Source organism: Erpetoichthys calabaricus, chromosome 1, assembly GCF_900747795.2.
Source record: "Erpetoichthys calabaricus chromosome 1, fErpCal1.3, whole genome shotgun sequence".
Classification (NCBI taxonomy): domain Eukaryota; kingdom Metazoa; phylum Chordata; class Cladistia; order Polypteriformes; family Polypteridae; genus Erpetoichthys; species Erpetoichthys calabaricus.
Window position 1 is genome coordinate 259,165,997 of NC_041394.2, and position 18,881 is coordinate 259,184,877.

The 18,881-nt window shown below is 41.3% G+C and overlaps 1 protein-coding gene across 1 annotated transcript in view; it reads left to right on the top strand.

The window, feature by feature from the left end:
- Positions 1 to 18,881, top strand: part of col7a1l (collagen type VII alpha 1-like) — a 548,766-nt gene that overhangs the window by 228,976 nt on the left and 300,909 nt on the right. The window contains exons 26-34 of the mRNA XM_051929632.1: positions 9,495 to 9,614; positions 9,709 to 9,726; positions 12,453 to 12,473; positions 12,592 to 12,657; positions 15,544 to 15,624; positions 15,732 to 15,758; positions 15,854 to 15,898; positions 17,577 to 17,645; positions 17,768 to 17,863. Coding sequence (XP_051785592.1) covers positions 9,495 to 9,614; positions 9,709 to 9,726; positions 12,453 to 12,473; positions 12,592 to 12,657; positions 15,544 to 15,624; positions 15,732 to 15,758; positions 15,854 to 15,898; positions 17,577 to 17,645; positions 17,768 to 17,863 — 543 coding nt within the window. The remainder of the gene's footprint in view (positions 1 to 9,494; positions 9,615 to 9,708; positions 9,727 to 12,452; positions 12,474 to 12,591; positions 12,658 to 15,543; positions 15,625 to 15,731; positions 15,759 to 15,853; positions 15,899 to 17,576; positions 17,646 to 17,767; positions 17,864 to 18,881) is intronic.

Consider the following 18,881-nt stretch of genomic DNA (forward strand, 5'->3'; position numbering starts at 1 on the left):
ATTGAAAACAATATTTGCCCCTTTCTCTAAACCAAAAAGCACTCTCTGTAGGATGTTAAATAGCAATTTATATTTAGTACTTTTCATATGGTCGTATGTCTCAATTCACTTAAACCATCAAAAAAGAATATAAATGTCAAAAAAACTACTGTGAAATATTAGAAAAATATACAAAAATTCAAGGCTGTGAGGTAACAGTTTCAGCAGAGATAAAATCCTGTGGACTGAAAGTTTTTACATACTGTAAACAGAGAAGCCTATAAGCCAGTATATAAGCCAGTTTATAGTCCAGTGATACATGGATAGGGTCAAAACTATGACCGCAAAGTGTAAAATGTCTGTAATTCTAAGAAGAAAAAGAACATGTTTAAACAACTGAATGCATAACCACTTTATTTTCTTGTTCCACATATTATGTATTTTCAGTGTCCAATTGTTGAGTTTGCTTTGATTTTTGGTTATTGCTTTCCTACATCCTTGCTGAAAATTGTCATAATTCTTTCCTTGAAACATTGTCCATCTATCCATCCATTTTCCAACCCGCTGAATCTGAACACAGGGTCACGGGGGTCTGCTGGAGCCAATCCCAGTCAACACAGGGCACAAGGCAGGAACCAATCCTGGGCAGGGTGCCAACCCACCGCAGGACACACACAAACACACCCACACACCAAGCACACACTAGGGCCAATTTAGAATCGCCAATCCACCTAACCAGCATGTCTTTGGACTGTGGGAGGAAACCGGAGCGCCTGGAGGAAATCCACGCAGACACAAGGAGAACATGCAAACTCCACGCAGGGAGGGCCCGGGAAGCGAACCCAGGACCCCAGGTCTCCCAACAGCGAGGCAGCAGCGCTACCCACTGCGCCACCGTGCCGCCTCGAAACATTGTGATAAAGTAAATATTGACCACAATAGGTATTTGAATGCAAATTCAGAACCATTTATTTAATGTACAGTGCACATTTTCATGCACAAGCGTAGCTCATACTGCTTTGCAAATGGTAAAAAAAAAATTAAACTTACAAAACAGGTAAAATGGAAGAATCCCTACTTTTTAAGTCTCTAATGGTTAAAAAGTTAAAAGGCTGGCAACAATACTTGAGGAAATTAATCTCTAGGGGTTCCAGTGCCAATAAACTGTTCAGCTCCACCTGGATATTTTACAGTACTTAAATGTGATCAATTAATTAAATATTAACTATGTGTGATAAAAAGTTCTCAAAGGTGTGATGCAACAGGTATCACCATAGCAGTAGTAGTCTTTAGCTTTTCCAGCATCAAAAGAGGCTACAGTGCATTTTGGGCAGGTCGTAGTGGTGCAGAATCCTCAAGGAATAAGAAAACAAAAAAAAGTTGATGTTATTTTACCAGAGGCTAATAGTATTACTACACTGAAGCTCATTACTCCTGAATATTCCATCCATCCATCCATTGTCTCCCGCTTATCCGAGGTCGGGTCGCGGGGGCAGCAGCTTGAGCAGAGATGCCCAGACTTCCCTCTCCCCGGCCACTTCTTCTAGCTCTTTCGGGAGAATCCCAAGGCGTTCCCAGGCCAGTCGAGAGACATAGTCCCTCCAACGTGTCCTGGGTCTTCCCCGGGGCTTCCTCCCGGTTAGACGTGCCCGGAACACCTCACCAGGGAGGCGTCCAGGAGGCATCCTGATCAGATGCCCGAGCCACCTCATCTGACTCCTCTCAATGCGGAGGAGCAGCGGCTCTACTCTGAGCCCCTCCCGGATGACTGAGCTTCTCACCCTATCTTTAAGGGAAAGCCCAGACACCCTGCGGAGGAAACTCATTTCAGCCGCTTGTATTCGCGATCTCGTTCTTTCGGTCACTACCCATAGCTCATGACCATAGGTGAGGGTAGGAACATAGATCAACTGGTAAATTGAAAAGCTTCACCTTACGGCTCAGCTCCTTTTTCACCACGACAGACCGATGCAACGGCCGCATTACTGCGGATGCCGCACCTATCCGCCTGTCGATCTCACGCTCCATTCTTCCCTCACTCGTGAACAAGACCCCGAGATACTTGAACTCCTCCACTTGGGGCAGGATCTCGCTACCAACCCTGAGAGGGCACTCCACCCTTTTCCGGCTGAGGACCATGGTCTCGGATTTGGAGGTGCTGATTCTCATTCCAGCCGCTTCACACTCGGCTGCGAACCGATCCAGAGAGAGCTGAAGATGAAGCAAACAGGACAACATCATCTGCAAAAAGCAGTGACCCAATCCTGAGCCCACCAAACCGGACCCCCTCAACGCCCTGGCTGCGCCTAGAAATTCTGTCCATAAAAGTTATGAACAGAATCGGTGACAAAGGGCAGCCCTGGCGGAGTCCAACTCTCACTGGAAACGGGTTCGACTTACTGCCGGCAATGCGGACCAGGCTCTGGCAACGATCGTACAGGGACCGAACAGCCCTTATCAAGGGGGCCGGCACCCCATACTCTCGGAGTACCCCCCACAGGATTCCCCGAGGGACACGGTCGAATGCCTTTTCCAAGTCCACAAAACACATGTAGACTGGTTGGGCAAACTCCCATGCACCCTCCAGGACCCTGCTAAGGGTATAGAGCTGGTCCACTGTTCCGCGACCAGGACGAAAACCACACTGTTCCTCCTGAATCCGAGGCTCGACTATCCGACGGACCCTCCTCTCCAGGACCCCTGAATAGACTTTTCCAGGGAGGCTGAGGAGTGTGATCCCTCTGTAGTTGGAACACACCCTCCGATCCCCCTTCTTAAAGAGGGGAACCACCACTCTGGTCTGCCAATCCAGAGGCACTGTCCCTGATGTCCATGCGATGTTGCAGAGGCGTGTCAACCAAGACAGTCCTACAACATCCAGAGCCTTGAGGAACTCCGGGCGTATCTCATCCACCCCCGGGGCCCTGCCACCAAGGAGTTTTTTGACCACCTCGGTGACCTCAGTCCCAGAGATGGGGGAGCCCACCTCTGAGTCCCCAGGCTCTGCTTCCTCATTGGAAGGCATGTTAATGGGATTGAGGAGGTCTTCGAAGTACTCCCCCCACCGACCCACAACGTCCCGAGTCGAGGTCAGCAGCGCACCATCCCCACCATATACAGTGTTGACACTGCACTGCTTCCCCTTCCTGAGACGCCGGATGGTGGACCAGAATCTCCTCGAAGCCGTCCGAAAGTCGTTCTCCATGGCCTCCCCAAACTCCTCCCATGCCCGAGTTTTTGCCTCAGCAACCACCAAAGCCGCATTCCGCTTGGCCTGCCAGTACCTATCAGCTGCCTCCAGGGTCCCACAGGACAAAAGGGACCGGTAGGACTCCTTCTTCAGCTTGACGGCATCCTTCACCGCCGGTGTCCACCAACGGGTTTGGGGATTGCCGCCACGACAGGCACCGACCAACTTACGGCCACAGCTCCGGTCAGCTGCCTCAACAATAGAGGCACGGAACATGGCCCATTCGGACTCAATGTCCCCCACCTCCCTCGGGATGTGGTCGAAGTTCTGCCGGAGGTGGGAGTTGAAGCTATTTCTGACAGGGGGCTCTGCCAGACGTTCCCAGCAGACCCTCACAACACGTTTGGGCCTACCACGCCTGACCGGCATCCTCCCCCACCATCGAAGCCAACTCACCACCAGGTGGTGATCAGTTGACAGCTCCGCCCCTCTCTTCACCCGAGTGTCCAAGACATGTGGCCGCAAGTCCGACGACACGACCACAAAGTCGATCATCGAACTGAGGCCTAGGGCAGGGGTAGGCAACGTCGATCCTGGTGAGCCGCAGTATGTGCAGGTTTTTGTTCCAACCCAGTTCCTTAACGAGAACTCAATTATTGCTGATGAAGCACATATTGCTTAAGTGACATTTTGATGCTTCATTTTAGTGGTCTCACTTGTTAAGGTTCTCCAACCTTAATTGTTTATTTCAATCTTAAACTGCTGCATTCAGTGTTTTAACTGCTCCTTATTAGCAATAAGATGTAAAAGACAAAGCAGCCAGCAGTTCTCCAGCTAGCTTTTTTCCAATTACATCTGTGTGTGTTAATCATGCACTGTTTGATTTAATAAAACACTTAATAGAAAAATGTGACAGACTGAAAATGATCTGTTTTAGGCTTCATATCATTTGGATGATATCCTTGGAAAGGAAAAAAATCTACGCTATAAGAGCCTTACATTGCACAGACTAACAAGCCATAAAATTAAATAAGGTCTGAGATTGGCAATGATTGGTTTCTAATTAAGCAATTGGGTTGGAATGAAAACCTGTAGCCACTGCGGCTCACCAGGACCGACGTTGCCTACCCCTGGCCTAGGGTGTCCTGGTGCCAAGTGCACATATGAACACCCCTATGCTTGAACATGGTGTTCGTTATGGACAATCCGTGACGAGCACAGAAGTCCAATAACAAAACACCGCTCGGGTTCAGATCGGGGGGGCCATTCCTCCCAATCACGCCCTTCCAGGTCTCACTGTCATTGCCCACGTGAGCATTGAAGTCTCCCAGCAGAACGAGGGAGTCCCCAGAAGGTATGCCCTCTAGCACCTCCTCCAGGGACTCCAAAAAGGGTGGGTACTCCGAACTGCTGTTCGGTGCATACGCACAAACAACAGTTAGGACCCGTCCCCCCACCCGAAGGTGGAGGGAGGCTACCCTCTCGTCCACCGGGGTAAACCCCAATGTACAGGCTCCAAGTCAGGGGGCAATAAGTATACCCACACCTGCTCGGCGCCTCTCACCGGGGGCAACTCCAGAGTGGTACAGAGTCCAGCCCCTCTCAAGGAGATTGGTTCCAGAGTCCAAGCTGTGCGTCGAGGTGAGTCCGACTATATCTAGCCGGAACCTCTCAACTTCGCGCACTAGCTCAGGCTCCTTCCCCTTCAGAGAGGTGACATTCCACGTCCCAAGAGCCAGCTTCTGTAGCCGAGGATCGGACCGCCAAGGTCCCCGCCTTCGGCCACCACCCAACTCACACTGCACCCGACCTCCTTGGCCCCTCCCATAGGTGGTGAGCCCATGGGAAGGGGGACCCCACGTTGCCTCTTCGGGCTGTGCCCGGCTAAGCCCCATGGGTGCAGGCCCGGCCACCAGGCGCTCGCCATCGAGCCCCACCTCCAGGCCTGGCTCCAGAGTGGGGCCCCGGTGACCCGCGTACGGGCAAGGGAAAACGCCGTCCAAAATTGTTTTCCATCATAGGAGGTTTGTTTAACCGCTCTTTGTCTCATCCCTCACCTAGGACCAGTTTGCCTTGGGTGGCCCTACCAGGGGCATAAAACCCCGGACAACAGAGCTCCTAGGATCATTAGAACACGCAAACCCCTCCACCACGATAAGGTGGCGGTTAAAGGAGGGGACTCCTGAATATGCTATATACAATTGCACATGACTAACACATTCCTGCCTTTGATCGATTCTCGCTTTTCATAGTAACTGGGTTTGGCTTTTGATGATGGTCTTTGAAAAACACAATTTTAAAAGAAACTGTACTCTTTTGAATTGAAATGGATAATCAGTAAGACAAATGGTGTTTTTAGGAGTTTTTACTATTATTATATGTTTACAATTTTCATTTGTTTACATCATTCACTCAAGCATTACTTTTCTTGTTTATTGTCATTTGCATGTTCAGCCATCTACTTTTATGCCATAGCAAAACAATAGTGTTTCACATTGAATCATATAACTTATTACAAACTACAATGTTGTTTAGAGGATGTACATTTAGGTGGTGTAATGAACAAAGCATTTTCATTTTGGGGTTGTTTTTTGTAATGGTTCAAATGGAAAAATATAACAGCTGGTACTATGGTGTGGATTCTTCTTAAATAATTGCTGGTGGAGTGCATACTGGCCCACTTCAAGTACTGGTTTTCTCCCATAAATGTATTGTAGTGACGACTTTGTTGGTAGAAGTAATGACATGAAAATCTGAAATGTAAACAACGAAGGGGGAAGAACTTTTTATGAAGGAAGGACTTTCAAAACAGGAGAGAAGTAATGATTGTTCAGAAGAGAACAGGAAACAAGAAATAATCCAGTGAACTACAGTCTTCCTTTTGGTCATGTGGGATGCGTTAACTGAGCTGCACTAGTATTTAAACCGATGCAGACTCTTCCTGCTTGTGATGCATGGGAGGAACCCATCTCTCCTGTATTTCTACTCCCTCCCTGTCAACCCGATTCAAACTTTATTGCTAAGCACATCTTATTTGAGCTTTGGTTAACCTTCCTCCTTCCACTTTACAGATCACGCCACATATCAACCTATCCAGTGGTTGAAGTGAAACCATGCAGGAGGTACACTGTGTTACTGACATCTTGTTCTCCCTTGCAATACCTTATATATTTGACTTGACATTTTAGTCTAGTCGTCCCTGCCAGATATCGGAGCGCGTTTATTTTAGTATATGGTATTTAGGAACAGGTGTCTTGAGTCTGGAGCATGTTGCCTTTAGTATATGACATTGAAAAGCCCTTCAAGTCCTGATCAGCTCTATTTTTCCGGTGTAGAAAACTTTCTTCTTCACTTCTTCCACCCCATTGGTAGTGCTGCTGTCCTGCCGGTGGCCTTCATTTGAATATGGCAAGCCCCATAACTCTATGCGACCACTTCCCAGTAGTGATGTGCTAAATGAATCTTTTTAGTGATTCGATTCATTTTGTTCGGTTCAAAAACAACAAGCTGTATTCTAGTTTAATGTTTAGAATAGTATCACAACAGTGTAACAACTTTAACCGCCAACCAATATAAACAATATAAAAGGTAAGCAACAAAATAAGTAATTTACACATAATAGTGATAATAATAATAATAATCCTCCTCTTTATTGAATTCTAACATAAATAAAATTTCAACAATAAATAAAAAAACAATTGTACAATCACGCATAATAATAATGATAGTGATAATGATGATCCTCTTTAATAAATTCTAACAATAAATAAAATTTCATTATTAAATAAAAAAAACAATCGTACAATTAGAACCTTAGAATAGTACACCCATCACGATAAAACTTTCTGATACAATCTCCCATACATATATCATCAGTGAACTGGACTGAGATTCAATGTACGATGAGTCTTTTGTCTGCAGTTCGTTCCTCCATTCAGTACACAAACTGATTCTTTCAGTTACTTAGTTCAGTGTACTGTACTTTGAGTCTCTTGTCTGCAGTTTGTGCAGTATGGTCATACTAGTTCATTCATTCAGTTAGTGTACGTACTGCGACAGTCATAGTCACTCAGTCAGAGTGAACCGATCAATTGGAGATGCTTGATGTCATCTACTAAGTCAGTCAGTGGCTAGTTGTTGTCATGACTGTTTTGATGAAACAGCTTACTGATAGGCTATTTCCTGAAGACAGCAGCCATTAACGTGAAGTTAAGATGATAGCTCCAGAATGTTGCAGAGCGCAATATAAAACGTAGCACACACTGTGCATTCCTCGAGAAGATTTGTTTTTTAATGTCATTGTACCAGTGTGTTCTTTCAGAGATCAATACAAGTACAAAAGAATTAGTTTGTTCATTCATTGCATATCACTACTTCTCAGAGCTGTGTCAAGAAAATGACACAGTGTAGTAGAATAGCCCTAGAGTGGACTGGGAAATGACAACACAGAACAACAAGATTTTGGTGCATCAAGTGCTCAGTGCTTTTTATTAACAAAACGGTGTTCATCAATAAATAAAGGGTGGTGTAGTCTTTTCAAATATATAATCTCCAGTAAATAATTCCAAAATATAATCTTTACAAATAAATAAATAATCCAATAAACACCTTAAAAAGGCTAAAACACAGTGAGGATCTGCCTTTTTAAAAGCCATCACTAGCTTCAGTGCCTCCTTCTAATTCATGTCCCTGCTACTCGCCCATTGTGGTCTTCTCAAAAGCAGGAGATGCCTTCTGACAAGCGCAGTCAACCCTTTATCTGGGTCATGTCCCCACTGCCATACCTCAGCAATCTGCAGGGACCCTACAAATCTCGGAGACGTTGATCGCTTGTTCTCCTTGGGCTCTCAGCAGGAGTGACCCTACCTTCTGAGTGTCATCTGCTTGCTGTACCCTGGGGAGTCATTGTCAGCTGCTTACCGCCACAGCCCTGTCTTGATGCAGACTCTTCTTTGTCTTCCTCCCTCCCTTTAACCTCCAGACTCTTTTCTCTCTTTTTTTTCTCTCTTGTCTTTCTCAGGCTTCTTTATACACCTGTGGGTGCTGCATCCTAATTTCTATCCATGCAATGCCGATGTGGAACAGCTGAGCTAATCAAAAAATAATGTCACCTCCACACTGAACACCCCTTGGCTGCTCCGCAGCAGCACCATCATCATCATCACCTGTAGTTGCATCCCTAGCAAGGGGGTCAGCTTTTGTAATATTTTTTGAAACAGAATAAACTGTAATTAATACCACATCTGCTGTATGTTTGTTTGTCTTATTAAAAATACAAATTATTTACTCAAGTATGGATAATGGTAAGCGAAAAAAAAATGAAAACTCACCTTTACCCGCGGTAATGTCAGAATACCTCACTGGTAAAATGCCAGTCATTAATGTCTCACCAATTATTGCAGCAGCTTGCTGCTCAAACTGTATTTGGGGGAAAACAAATGAAGACCTGGGTAGACCATGCAAACACAACACAAACAACAACTGGCATTGACGTTCCAAAACACCATGCTGAACGGTGAGGCAGCAATGCTAACCATTTTCAACCATAAAATAAAATACTGTATGTAACATAAAATATAATAATTTTACACCTATTCAAACATGAACACACTCTTATTCCTGGAAAGTTCTCAATAGCACTATAATTACGCTACTGCAACTAAGTTAATTTTTATGTTGGTATGTTTAACTCTGTAATATTTTGAAGAGCACAGGAGTCTTCAGCATACCCAGGCAAAAAGGAAAGGGCAGCCTTAAATAGGATAATAAAAAGCTGCTGAGGAAGGCATTATATTTTATTTTTACTTTTTAGCTGCATGGGAAACAGATGATTTATAAGAGCGTGTTTGTTTACTGTAATTTGGCACACTGTATTTTATGGGTGCCAATAGATTTTTTTTTTCATCTAATATCTTGGAAATGCCTTGAAGTAAGGATTTAAGGCAAGCTGTTCCAAAAAGATCTATGGTGACACATTGCCAACTTTTCCAAATCTATTAGTTTTCAATTCTGATGAAGACAGGTTTGACTTATGTAGTATTTTGGTACCAATGTTTTATTTCTTCAGTATATGAAATTCCACACAATTGGTGTTATTATAGCAATAAATAGATGAAAAAAGGCTTTCAGGATTAGCAGTCAGGATACCAGCAAATAACAATATGCTGCTTTTCCAGGTAGCTCAGACACACCAGTGAAGCAAATTAAAATTATGTAAATAATATTGATAAAAAAATTGTTAAATATGTCACAGAATAGTCATAAGTCCAAATTTATCATTAGAGACTAAAATCATATTTGCTGACTTTAGAAAACAATTTTGCAGGTTTCTGAAGTCGATGTAAACAAGCCTCAGCAAACGTTTGAACTACAAGGAGACCTTTCATCAAAAGGATCTGATGTAATAAACAAGCCAGAAGGACCTTGTGCCTCTCAATGCATAAAGGTAAGTTATAAGCAAGACAGACGGCGCAAATATGTCAACAAGTGAATGAGTCATAGAATGGTTTCTAACATGTCTTGTTTTCTTATTTTTTTAGGGTCAGAAAGGAGAAAAGGTACATTTTCCAGGATAACTCTTTTAATATACTGTGGTTCTAAATCCTGCAGAGAGTGTTTCTGGAAAACACAATACACTTAATTACAGACAGACCCACAGGGCAGTCTATTGATTTATTAAATACCTGAACCAGCTCTACCCCCAAAAATCATCTTTCAATCTATTTTCACAAAGTACTTATTCTAATTCTTATGATTCTAATGCCTTGAGAGGAGGCAGGAACATTGCCTAGAAGGAACACAAGTAATGCAGATAATGACACAAACAATATGCTGGGAAAAGCAGAGCAATTAATCTCAGCAATTAATATGAACCCCAAACTGGCTGATTAGTCCATGCTGTATTCATTTCTATCTTCACCAATAGTAGAAGTAATGAGTTAATAATATGGAACAATGCTGTCTAATTATTTTGTGTTATAGCCTGACACTGTCTCAGAAATGTATTTCTAAATGTGTAATGAAAAAGCAAAGGGTAAGTTTTAGATTAGATCTCAATGTGCAAATGTTGCTTGAAGAAAGAATATGTTATGCATCTAAGACAAGTTAGGTCAAAATTCTGGCTTGTCACTATGCAAATATTTTAAAATGAAATATCAATGTCTAAAATGGACTTAAGAAATTTAAAATTAAGATATCTTAAAATAATTTAGCTGTAATTTTGAATAAATCCATTCATTCCCTTTCAAATCTGGTTAAACCAGTTCAGGTTCATGAAAAGCTACCATTTCTCACAGCTGCCTTTAGCACAATGCAGGAAGCAGTCCTTGATGAAGGCACTGCTATTGCACACCCACACCAACTCACTGGACTGATTTACTGCCTCTAATTAACCTTACTTACATCAAACATTTGGATTGTGGTGGGGAAGAGGGGAGGCTGAAGCAAAAACTAACATGGACATGTGAAAACATGCATGCTCCATGAAGGCAGGGACAAGGTCGAAATTTGATTCTAGTCCAGTGGCACTGCCAGGTACTGTAGCTCTTCAAGTACGTATACACTGTGCTGCCATTTTAAAATGTATTAAATGAATTTCAAGATTATCACAGAAACACTGCAATTTTGGCTATATTTTAAGATAAACTGAAACCACATTTTGCATTGAATCTCTTGGAAGCATTTAAAATTAAGACTATGTTATACAGAGTTGTCTTGAAATGTAGCTGATATATGTAAACATTGTGGTTGAATAAGGCACTGCAGGTTCTCTCAGGAAAATGTTTGGCCACTAACCCGGTCATCTCTGTTTAATTCAGTCACAAAACAAAATAAAAGAGCCACTATGCGCACCACTATATTAAGCAGAACAAAAGAACTAAGGTAAAGAAAGCTGTCTTGGTGTGACAGTCATCTTAAACCAGGTTCTGGGATGCATACGCAGCAGCCTTTAAAGATGGGAGACAGGAAGGGGCAGAGTCAGTTGCTTTCCTGGGTGCCTTCTCGGTACTGCGGGTGGAAGAAAAGAGGAGAAGATCAGCATATGTGTCCTCTCTCAACCTGGGGTGGTAGTACCTGCTTCCAATGAGCCCAGAGGGTAAAATCCATGCACGGCAACATGAAAACTTAAGCCATCTCACCATATCTCAAAATTTAAACCTGCAAAATGAAACAGATGTGAGATATCTTTAAATGAACTTAATGTGGCTGACATTTGTGAATGATATTTCAAACATCATTTTAAAGTACTTTCTCTTATTTGATTTGTATGCCACTTTGTTGGTGTAATACAGTCATTTTTTCAAATCATTATTGAAAATATATGCGTTGTTGGAGATGTCAGGTTTTAAAATATATTTCACATCTGTGTAGTTAGGTTAGTGACTCTAAATTGGCCTTTTGTAGGTGAGAGCATAAGTGTGCCCTGCATTGAACAAGTACAAAATCCAAAACCTTAATGTTGCTTGAGAAATGGATGAATGGATGCATTTGGATTGCCAAAAAAAATCAAATGCATACCTTTTATTATTACAGTGCTACAAATTTAATCTGTGAAAGGATTTCTAGGGAGCACAATGATGTCACTTTCTTTAAAAGTATAACAAAATAACCAGGTATTTGCAATAAAGCTACAGTATAAGCAAATGTTTCCATTCTAGCAGTACATGGGAGTATAAACACAGAAAGATCAGTTCACATTAATAACTTCCCAACCTTTGTGTGCACAACAGTACTTGTCAGAAAACAAGTTTAAGGGCTACTGTATGTTGTTGTGTGTACCGGTATATATTGCACATGATAAGGACAAGTGTGTCCTTGGCAAATGGCTCCTATATCATATCAAAATATCATCAAAAAATAATTTAGTCTACAGTATATGAAGGTAATCTGTGTGTATATGCTTCAGGAATATGTCTGCTAATGGAACATGTTGAAATCTACTTCCTTAAGTGCTATGCATGTGGGGTGGGACACAAATGGAAATATGAAAGACTGAAATTGGGTCATACAATTGTAAGAATGTGATTCAGTATTACTTTAAAAGAACAGGTTAATAACGATTAGTCATTGCTTAGTCACCAGTCTTTGAAATGAGGCAAAGCTAACAGCTAACTAAAGTAGTTATGTTGAAAGTCTTTCCATTTTTATTTAAACATTGCTTTTTTAATTAATGTCCTAACCTATTACCCAGTGTGCAATAATTTTACTATAATTAGTGTTATTGAATATTATAGCATTAATATACACTAATAGCAATAGTCTTTCTTGTGCCTTTGCTTTTCAGGGTGACAGTGTGGGAGGACTGGTACGTTTCTAGCTTTTCTTTGCTACCCAAAGGTTACATTTTATATTAAATTTAAAGTACAATTTGCCTTCCTATTGATACATTTTGTGAGGACACAATATCCACTTAACTTTGGCAGGGACTGAAAACAGGTGGAGGCTATGATCCTTTCAATTTCAATTCTAAAGGAGAAAAGGGAGAAAGGGTGAGTAGAATGCAAGTGAATAGCTTGCAATGAAATTGTCAAATGCAGAGCCCTTGGGTATTTTTTGTATTTCAGCCTAATTTCTTCTGGGCATCAGTTGTTTATGTGTCTGGCATTTCAAGTAAAGTTAGTCGTATTTACAAGTGTATATTAAATATAAAAATTAGAGCTCTTACATACTTTCAATATAATAACATTCATGAAAATACATGTCTTATTAACAATTGGGAAACATATTTATGTCCATAATTTAACATTTGGAAGTGTAATAAGAGTAATTAAACAAATTAGAGTTATGAGTACAAGGTATTTTTTTAACAGACTGGAACAAACAATTTTGGTGTAGTCCTGCTTGTACAGCTGCAAGATCCTTATGGAAATAAAGGGCAGCCTGCCAATTACTATTTACCAACATAAACACTAGCAAAAGATCTCCAGGTGTCAGTGTTTGTTCTTATTTTAAAATACGGGGAGTCATCTCTTGTTGTGTGCCACTGATTTGACCCTTCTCAGCCTTAGCAACAACTTACAAATCAGATAACCCTTACACAAAACAGAATGCTAAAAATAGTGCCCTTTATTGAAATCATAGATTTTTTTTCATACAAATAAATGATATAAGGGAATGTTAAACAGTTATAGAACTTAAAGTAGAAAAATAATTAAACAGAAAACAAGCCCTGGTTCTACCTAAGCCCACTGCTTCAGGCTTTGAAAACTGTATTGTCTCCTCACTCACCTCCTTCTGTCCTCTAGTTCACTTTGAGCTACATCATTTGTATGAAAACATGCTATATAAATAAATGTTGTTGTTGTAGTTGCACTAACTCCTATCAGAGTGTTTGCCAAGCAGTTCCTGGTCAGGGGTCAACTCCTATCTGGGGGCTGTTTTTGAAGAATCTTTGGAATCACTTCTGGGATCAGGAATGCTCCCCAAAAATCCAGTTACCTTATCTCCAGATCTTTGTCTTGTGGTCCCAGGTCTCCTTGCATTTATTAAAGATCCAGTCACACATTTCCTCTCTTGAATGCTAAACACCCCTGTGTTGCCCCATTGTAGTTTGGGAAAATATAGTTTGGCAGTCTGTGGTTATATATTAGCTTGGCAAGGTGGTACAAGTATAAAAAGGGTAAGGATAAACAGGAAACAAAGAGACATCAGAGACAGACCCAGTATGGCCACACAGTAATGATTTGGTGAGTCAACAGCTGTTAAAGGTCTGTCATACTCGGCATTCCAATGGAGGGGAATTATAAAATGAGCAGGTTGCCATAATGAGTTACTGTCTGTAAAGTATTATGCTCCAAAAGTAGTTGCAGGTCAAATCCTGTGTGACAGTTTAAGGGTCCCCGTGACCCCTTGAACCCTCAGACCAAACGTCAGACACCAGATAAAAATCCAAAATGTTATTTATTATAATAATAAATGTGCACAAAGCACACTCCACTCCACTATATTCCAATAAATCAATAATCAATAATCAAATAAACAATCCTCTACTCCCAGACACTTAGCCACCCTGCCTCCCATCTCAGCTCATCGTCTGAGATTTCCCATAGTCCTTTTATATTCCCTGACCCGGACGTGTTCTCAATCCTTCAGTCCATGTGACCTTGTATCACTTCCGGGTCAGATAAAAAGTCCTTTTCTTCATCCCGGAAGCACGTCATTTCCTTTGTCGCCTTGCCTACGACGTACTTCCGGGTTATAGGGCACAAACAACTCTCTGGGCCTCCCTGCAGAGTCATCTGTTGGCCCCTGTGGTATCCAGCAGGGCTGTAAAGGAAAACTCCATCGTCCATGATTCCCTGCTGGTATTCGGGGCACTTCCATGCCGCAGGGAGAGCTCCATCTGGCAGCACCTATACTTTCACCCAGTCTCGAGAAACCTACAACAGGCTCTCTTTCTTGTTAGTGACAGTCTGTTGCTAAATTTCCAGTTTTGACAAGGCTCGGCGAGAGTTGAGGAAAAATGATGTGGTTAAAGCATTCAGAATCATGCCTTCAAACCTGTCAACAATTTTGAAGGATTGAAAAAAATAGAACAAAAAGTTAAAGATCGGTAGTTGGAACTTGAATAAAAAAAAAAATTGGACATGCATTATATATTTCTATAAAAAAAGTTACATCTAACGTCGCATTTTCAAATAAAATATTTTTAGCAGTTTAAGAAGCGCTGTTTTTTTTATACAAGCATTGCCAAGCTTGGCTCACAGAGTTGGTTGCACAAGAGACAGAGAGGTGAGTACAGGTTGGGTGCTAAATGTTCTAAACATCATGCGACAAGCACGTTATGCAGTAAGGCGCAGCAGCACAGCTACGGAGCTGTCCTTGTGCCGTTGCTGTTAGAGATGTCGAATCACTGTATATTTATTATAATAAAATATCCATTTTAACACGTGTATATGGTAGTGATTCTTTAAGAAAGGCTCTGAGGTGCAGAGAGACCTGAGAACACCAGAAGAAGCTTTGAGAGTTAACGTGACAGGGTTTCTGATGAGCTTTCCTGACTCTGGAAGTGGTTCTAGTGATTGCTTGGGAAGTGACATTAAAATTAAATTTAAAGCCACACTCTGAGCTGGTGTAACACTGATCTTCAAGTTGTGAGGTCATATGGGTAAGGGCTTTTTTTGGAAAGTGGTGTATTTTGATCAATGGGCTTGTGGACCAGCCACAGACCCTGATAACAGGGTCCAGATCTGTATAGCTAGGTCTAATGTGGCAGCAAGGATTTATTTTCTGTTTGTTTGCTACTTTATATTTTCCCTCTATTAGCACTGCTTGTATTTATTTTTGTGAAATTCATCATATATTTTTCATAAAGAAGTCATGTGTTTCTTTAAAACGGTAGCTCTATAAAATTCTTTTACTCTGTAATGTTATAGGGACTCCCTGGAACAGATGGAATTCCTGGACTTCCTGGACGACCGGGCCGCACAGGACCTCCTGGATCCCCTGGACTTTTGGTCATTTTACAATTTTTATCACTTGAATGTTTAAATTTATTAATATTTTATACATACAGTAACTTTGAAAAAAAATTAAAATACATTAAAAAATGTTTCTGTTTTAGGGCCCTCCAGGTGTTCAAGGAAATCAAGTGAGTTTATACCAATGCTTATTTGATAATATTTTTAGATTTAATTCCCCAAAGCAAACATTAATCTGAAATTTTCCACTTTATATCTGAAATAGGGACCACCTGGACACTCGGGACTAAAAGGTCAAAAAGGAGAAAGAGTAAGTCATAAATTCTGAAAATACTGCAGCATTAAGCAGTACAGTATGTATTCTTTACCATTTCCTTGTATGTATTATTAACTACCAGTAACGGCACACTGCACGCTAACGTGCAGTGAATACATTTGACTTGAGCATTCATAGTTTTCATCCTCTTTCTCTGTACATTTAGCATTTGTTTGCTCAGAGGTTGATGCGCTTGCTGCTTCCTGAGCAGCTCTTCTTTTTTCCACTCTAGCGGCCCGCTTCTTCTCTTCTTTCATCTGCATCTTTTCGTGTTAAAATTGATTAAGTCAGTGTTTGTGTTGCAATTACTTAGTACATTTTCTTTAATTTTTCACTTAAGCTACCACTTAAGTCTTCAATCTGCCTCAAAAATGATTTAAGATATGAAGAGGTAGGAGAAGTGATGGCGAAAGTGGTAGGGATGAGAATGGCACCCGTACACATACGCTGCACGACCGCCGTGCTAGCCGCTGCCGAGAGTTGATTCTACGATAAAATAAAAATAAAAAGAGGAATAAAAATCTTCACCCTGAAAGAGGACAGTAGAGGTCATGTAGTATATGTGTATATACCAAATTTCAGGTCAATAGGTCAACCGTTTTGCGAGCTACAGGTGATTTAAAATCCCAGACAGCGTATTATATAAGAAGATATTGCAAATAATATTGTGATGTTTCAGGTTGTTTGTTGTGCATGTATAAGGCAATAGGGCCAATGGCAGTACAGAATGCCAATTACTGTTTTTCCAAGTCACAACTCCTTTCTTTATATTTACTTCTGACTCTTTTTCTAATACTATGTTCTGCATAAACATGGGTACAGAAAGTGGGTCTTTTTCAAACTAGAGATCACTTGTAACTAATGTGGAACATCTCTATTTGAGACCTTTAATCACTTCACAACAGTTTGACATCCTACACCATATTCTATTTGGTTTTTGTTAAAGTGATATTTTTTTGGTACTTGGTACACTGTATTAATTCCTGAGGGTATAAAACTCTGTTCTAAAATTACCCATAATGTATTAATGTTAATGTTTCTTTTATTTATTCTCTTCATTGTATACTATGTGTTGGTTATATTCCATGGGTTTTGTGGGTGGTTCTCCAAGAGGCAGGGCCACCTGCCAATCACTGCCAGAATCTGCCCTCCACTTTGTAAATCCCTAGGGTGTCTCATAGTTCCTGGCGGTTCACTGTGAATGCGCTCTGGGAGTTTGGTGAGTTCTTGTAACTTTTACTGTGCTTTTGTGAATTATTGGGACTTTGACCTTCATGGTCTGTGTTTGACTACTTTTCTGGATCACTGTATTAGAAATGTTCTTTGGATTACACTGTTTGCTTGGGATTGCCTTGTACAGCAACTCCATTTTGCATTTCTGTGTAATTGGAATACTTCTTTGGGAAGAATAATTCTTTTATTTCTTAAAGATTCCACAAGGCCCTTTTTGTGCCTAGCCAGTGATTTTCATGGTGTGTCAAAGACTACCAAATGATCATTATTGGAAGTGCTTATGGAACTTTCGGGAGTTAGTTCTTTACTCCTAGTTCATGACAGAGCCAGTCTGATTGTTTGATTTGTACATATTCTTATGTGAGTTAAAGATTTTATATATCAATCTGCATTTTATTACTAACAGGAATATGTATATTTTTATTGATTCTTTTTTTAGGGTGAGCCTGGATATGTGATAGGGAGTGGAGAAGTTATTCCAGGCCGAAAAGGTGAACCTGGACAACATGTAAGTAATGTTTCTAAACAGTAATTAAATCTGATTAATGCAACATCTCTTAAGACTATTTTTACTTCCTAAAATAAATGTTCTCAGTTACAAATACACTACTGGCACATTTTGTATTTTAGGGATCACCAGGTGAACCAGGTATTCCAGGAGTAGCCGGACCACCAGGTTTACCAGGTCAACCTGGGCCTCAGGGACCACCAGGGATATCTGTGAAGGTAGCTATATTACTATATTATATTATAAATACTTTACTAATGTTGTATTTTCAGTGGAAAGCAACTGAACAAACTGCAAGCTGTATCATTTTCAGTTTGTTGAGCCCATGCAATATTTGAAGTAAATTTTAAAGACGTGACTTGATTTTTGTGTAATGGAACTAGTTCCATTTTGACTGGTTTTGTGGCTAGCTAATAAGTCACAGTATTTTTCACTTCATGCTAGAATTCTATAACTCAGAGTTTGATTGGGTTTTTTTTTATTGTACAAGTTCATCCATCCATCCATCCATTTCCCAACCCGCTGAATCCGAACACAGGGTCACGGGGGTCTGCTGGAGCCAATCCCAGCCAACACAGGGCACAAGGCAGGGAACCAATCCCGGGCAGGGTGCCAACCCACCGCAGGACACACACAAACACACCCACACACTAAGCACACACTAGGGCCAATTTAGAATCACCAATCCACCTAACCAGCATGTCTTTGGACTGTGGGAGGAAACCGGAGCGCCCGGAGGAAACCCACGCAGACACGGGGAGAACATGCACACTCCACGCAGGGTGGACCCGGGAAGCGAACCCGGGTCTCCTAACTGCGAGGCAGCAGCGCTACCACTGCGCCACCGTGCCGCCCCGATTGTACAAGTTGCAAATGTTATTTCAATACTGCATATTCTTGCTGGGTTCACGTCTTCTTATGAGTCCCAGAACTTTACACAGCATTTCCAAAAGTGAAAAAAATTAAGCAGTTTGGGGTAACATTTCCATAACTTATCTGAAAGGCAGTAGAATATGACCTCAAAGAATCACACAAAAACCTTTAGAATTTTTTTTTTATTATTTTCAATGTTAAAATACATTTCAGCAACAAATTTTGACTTTTTTTTTATTTTTGAGAAATTTTTTGCAAAGTACCCCACTGAAACCTAGTCTGGTATTTCACTACCCTGCTGCTTTTGACATTACTGTCAGTATGTGAGTTGCTACAAATCTGTGAACATGGCTGCAAAAAATA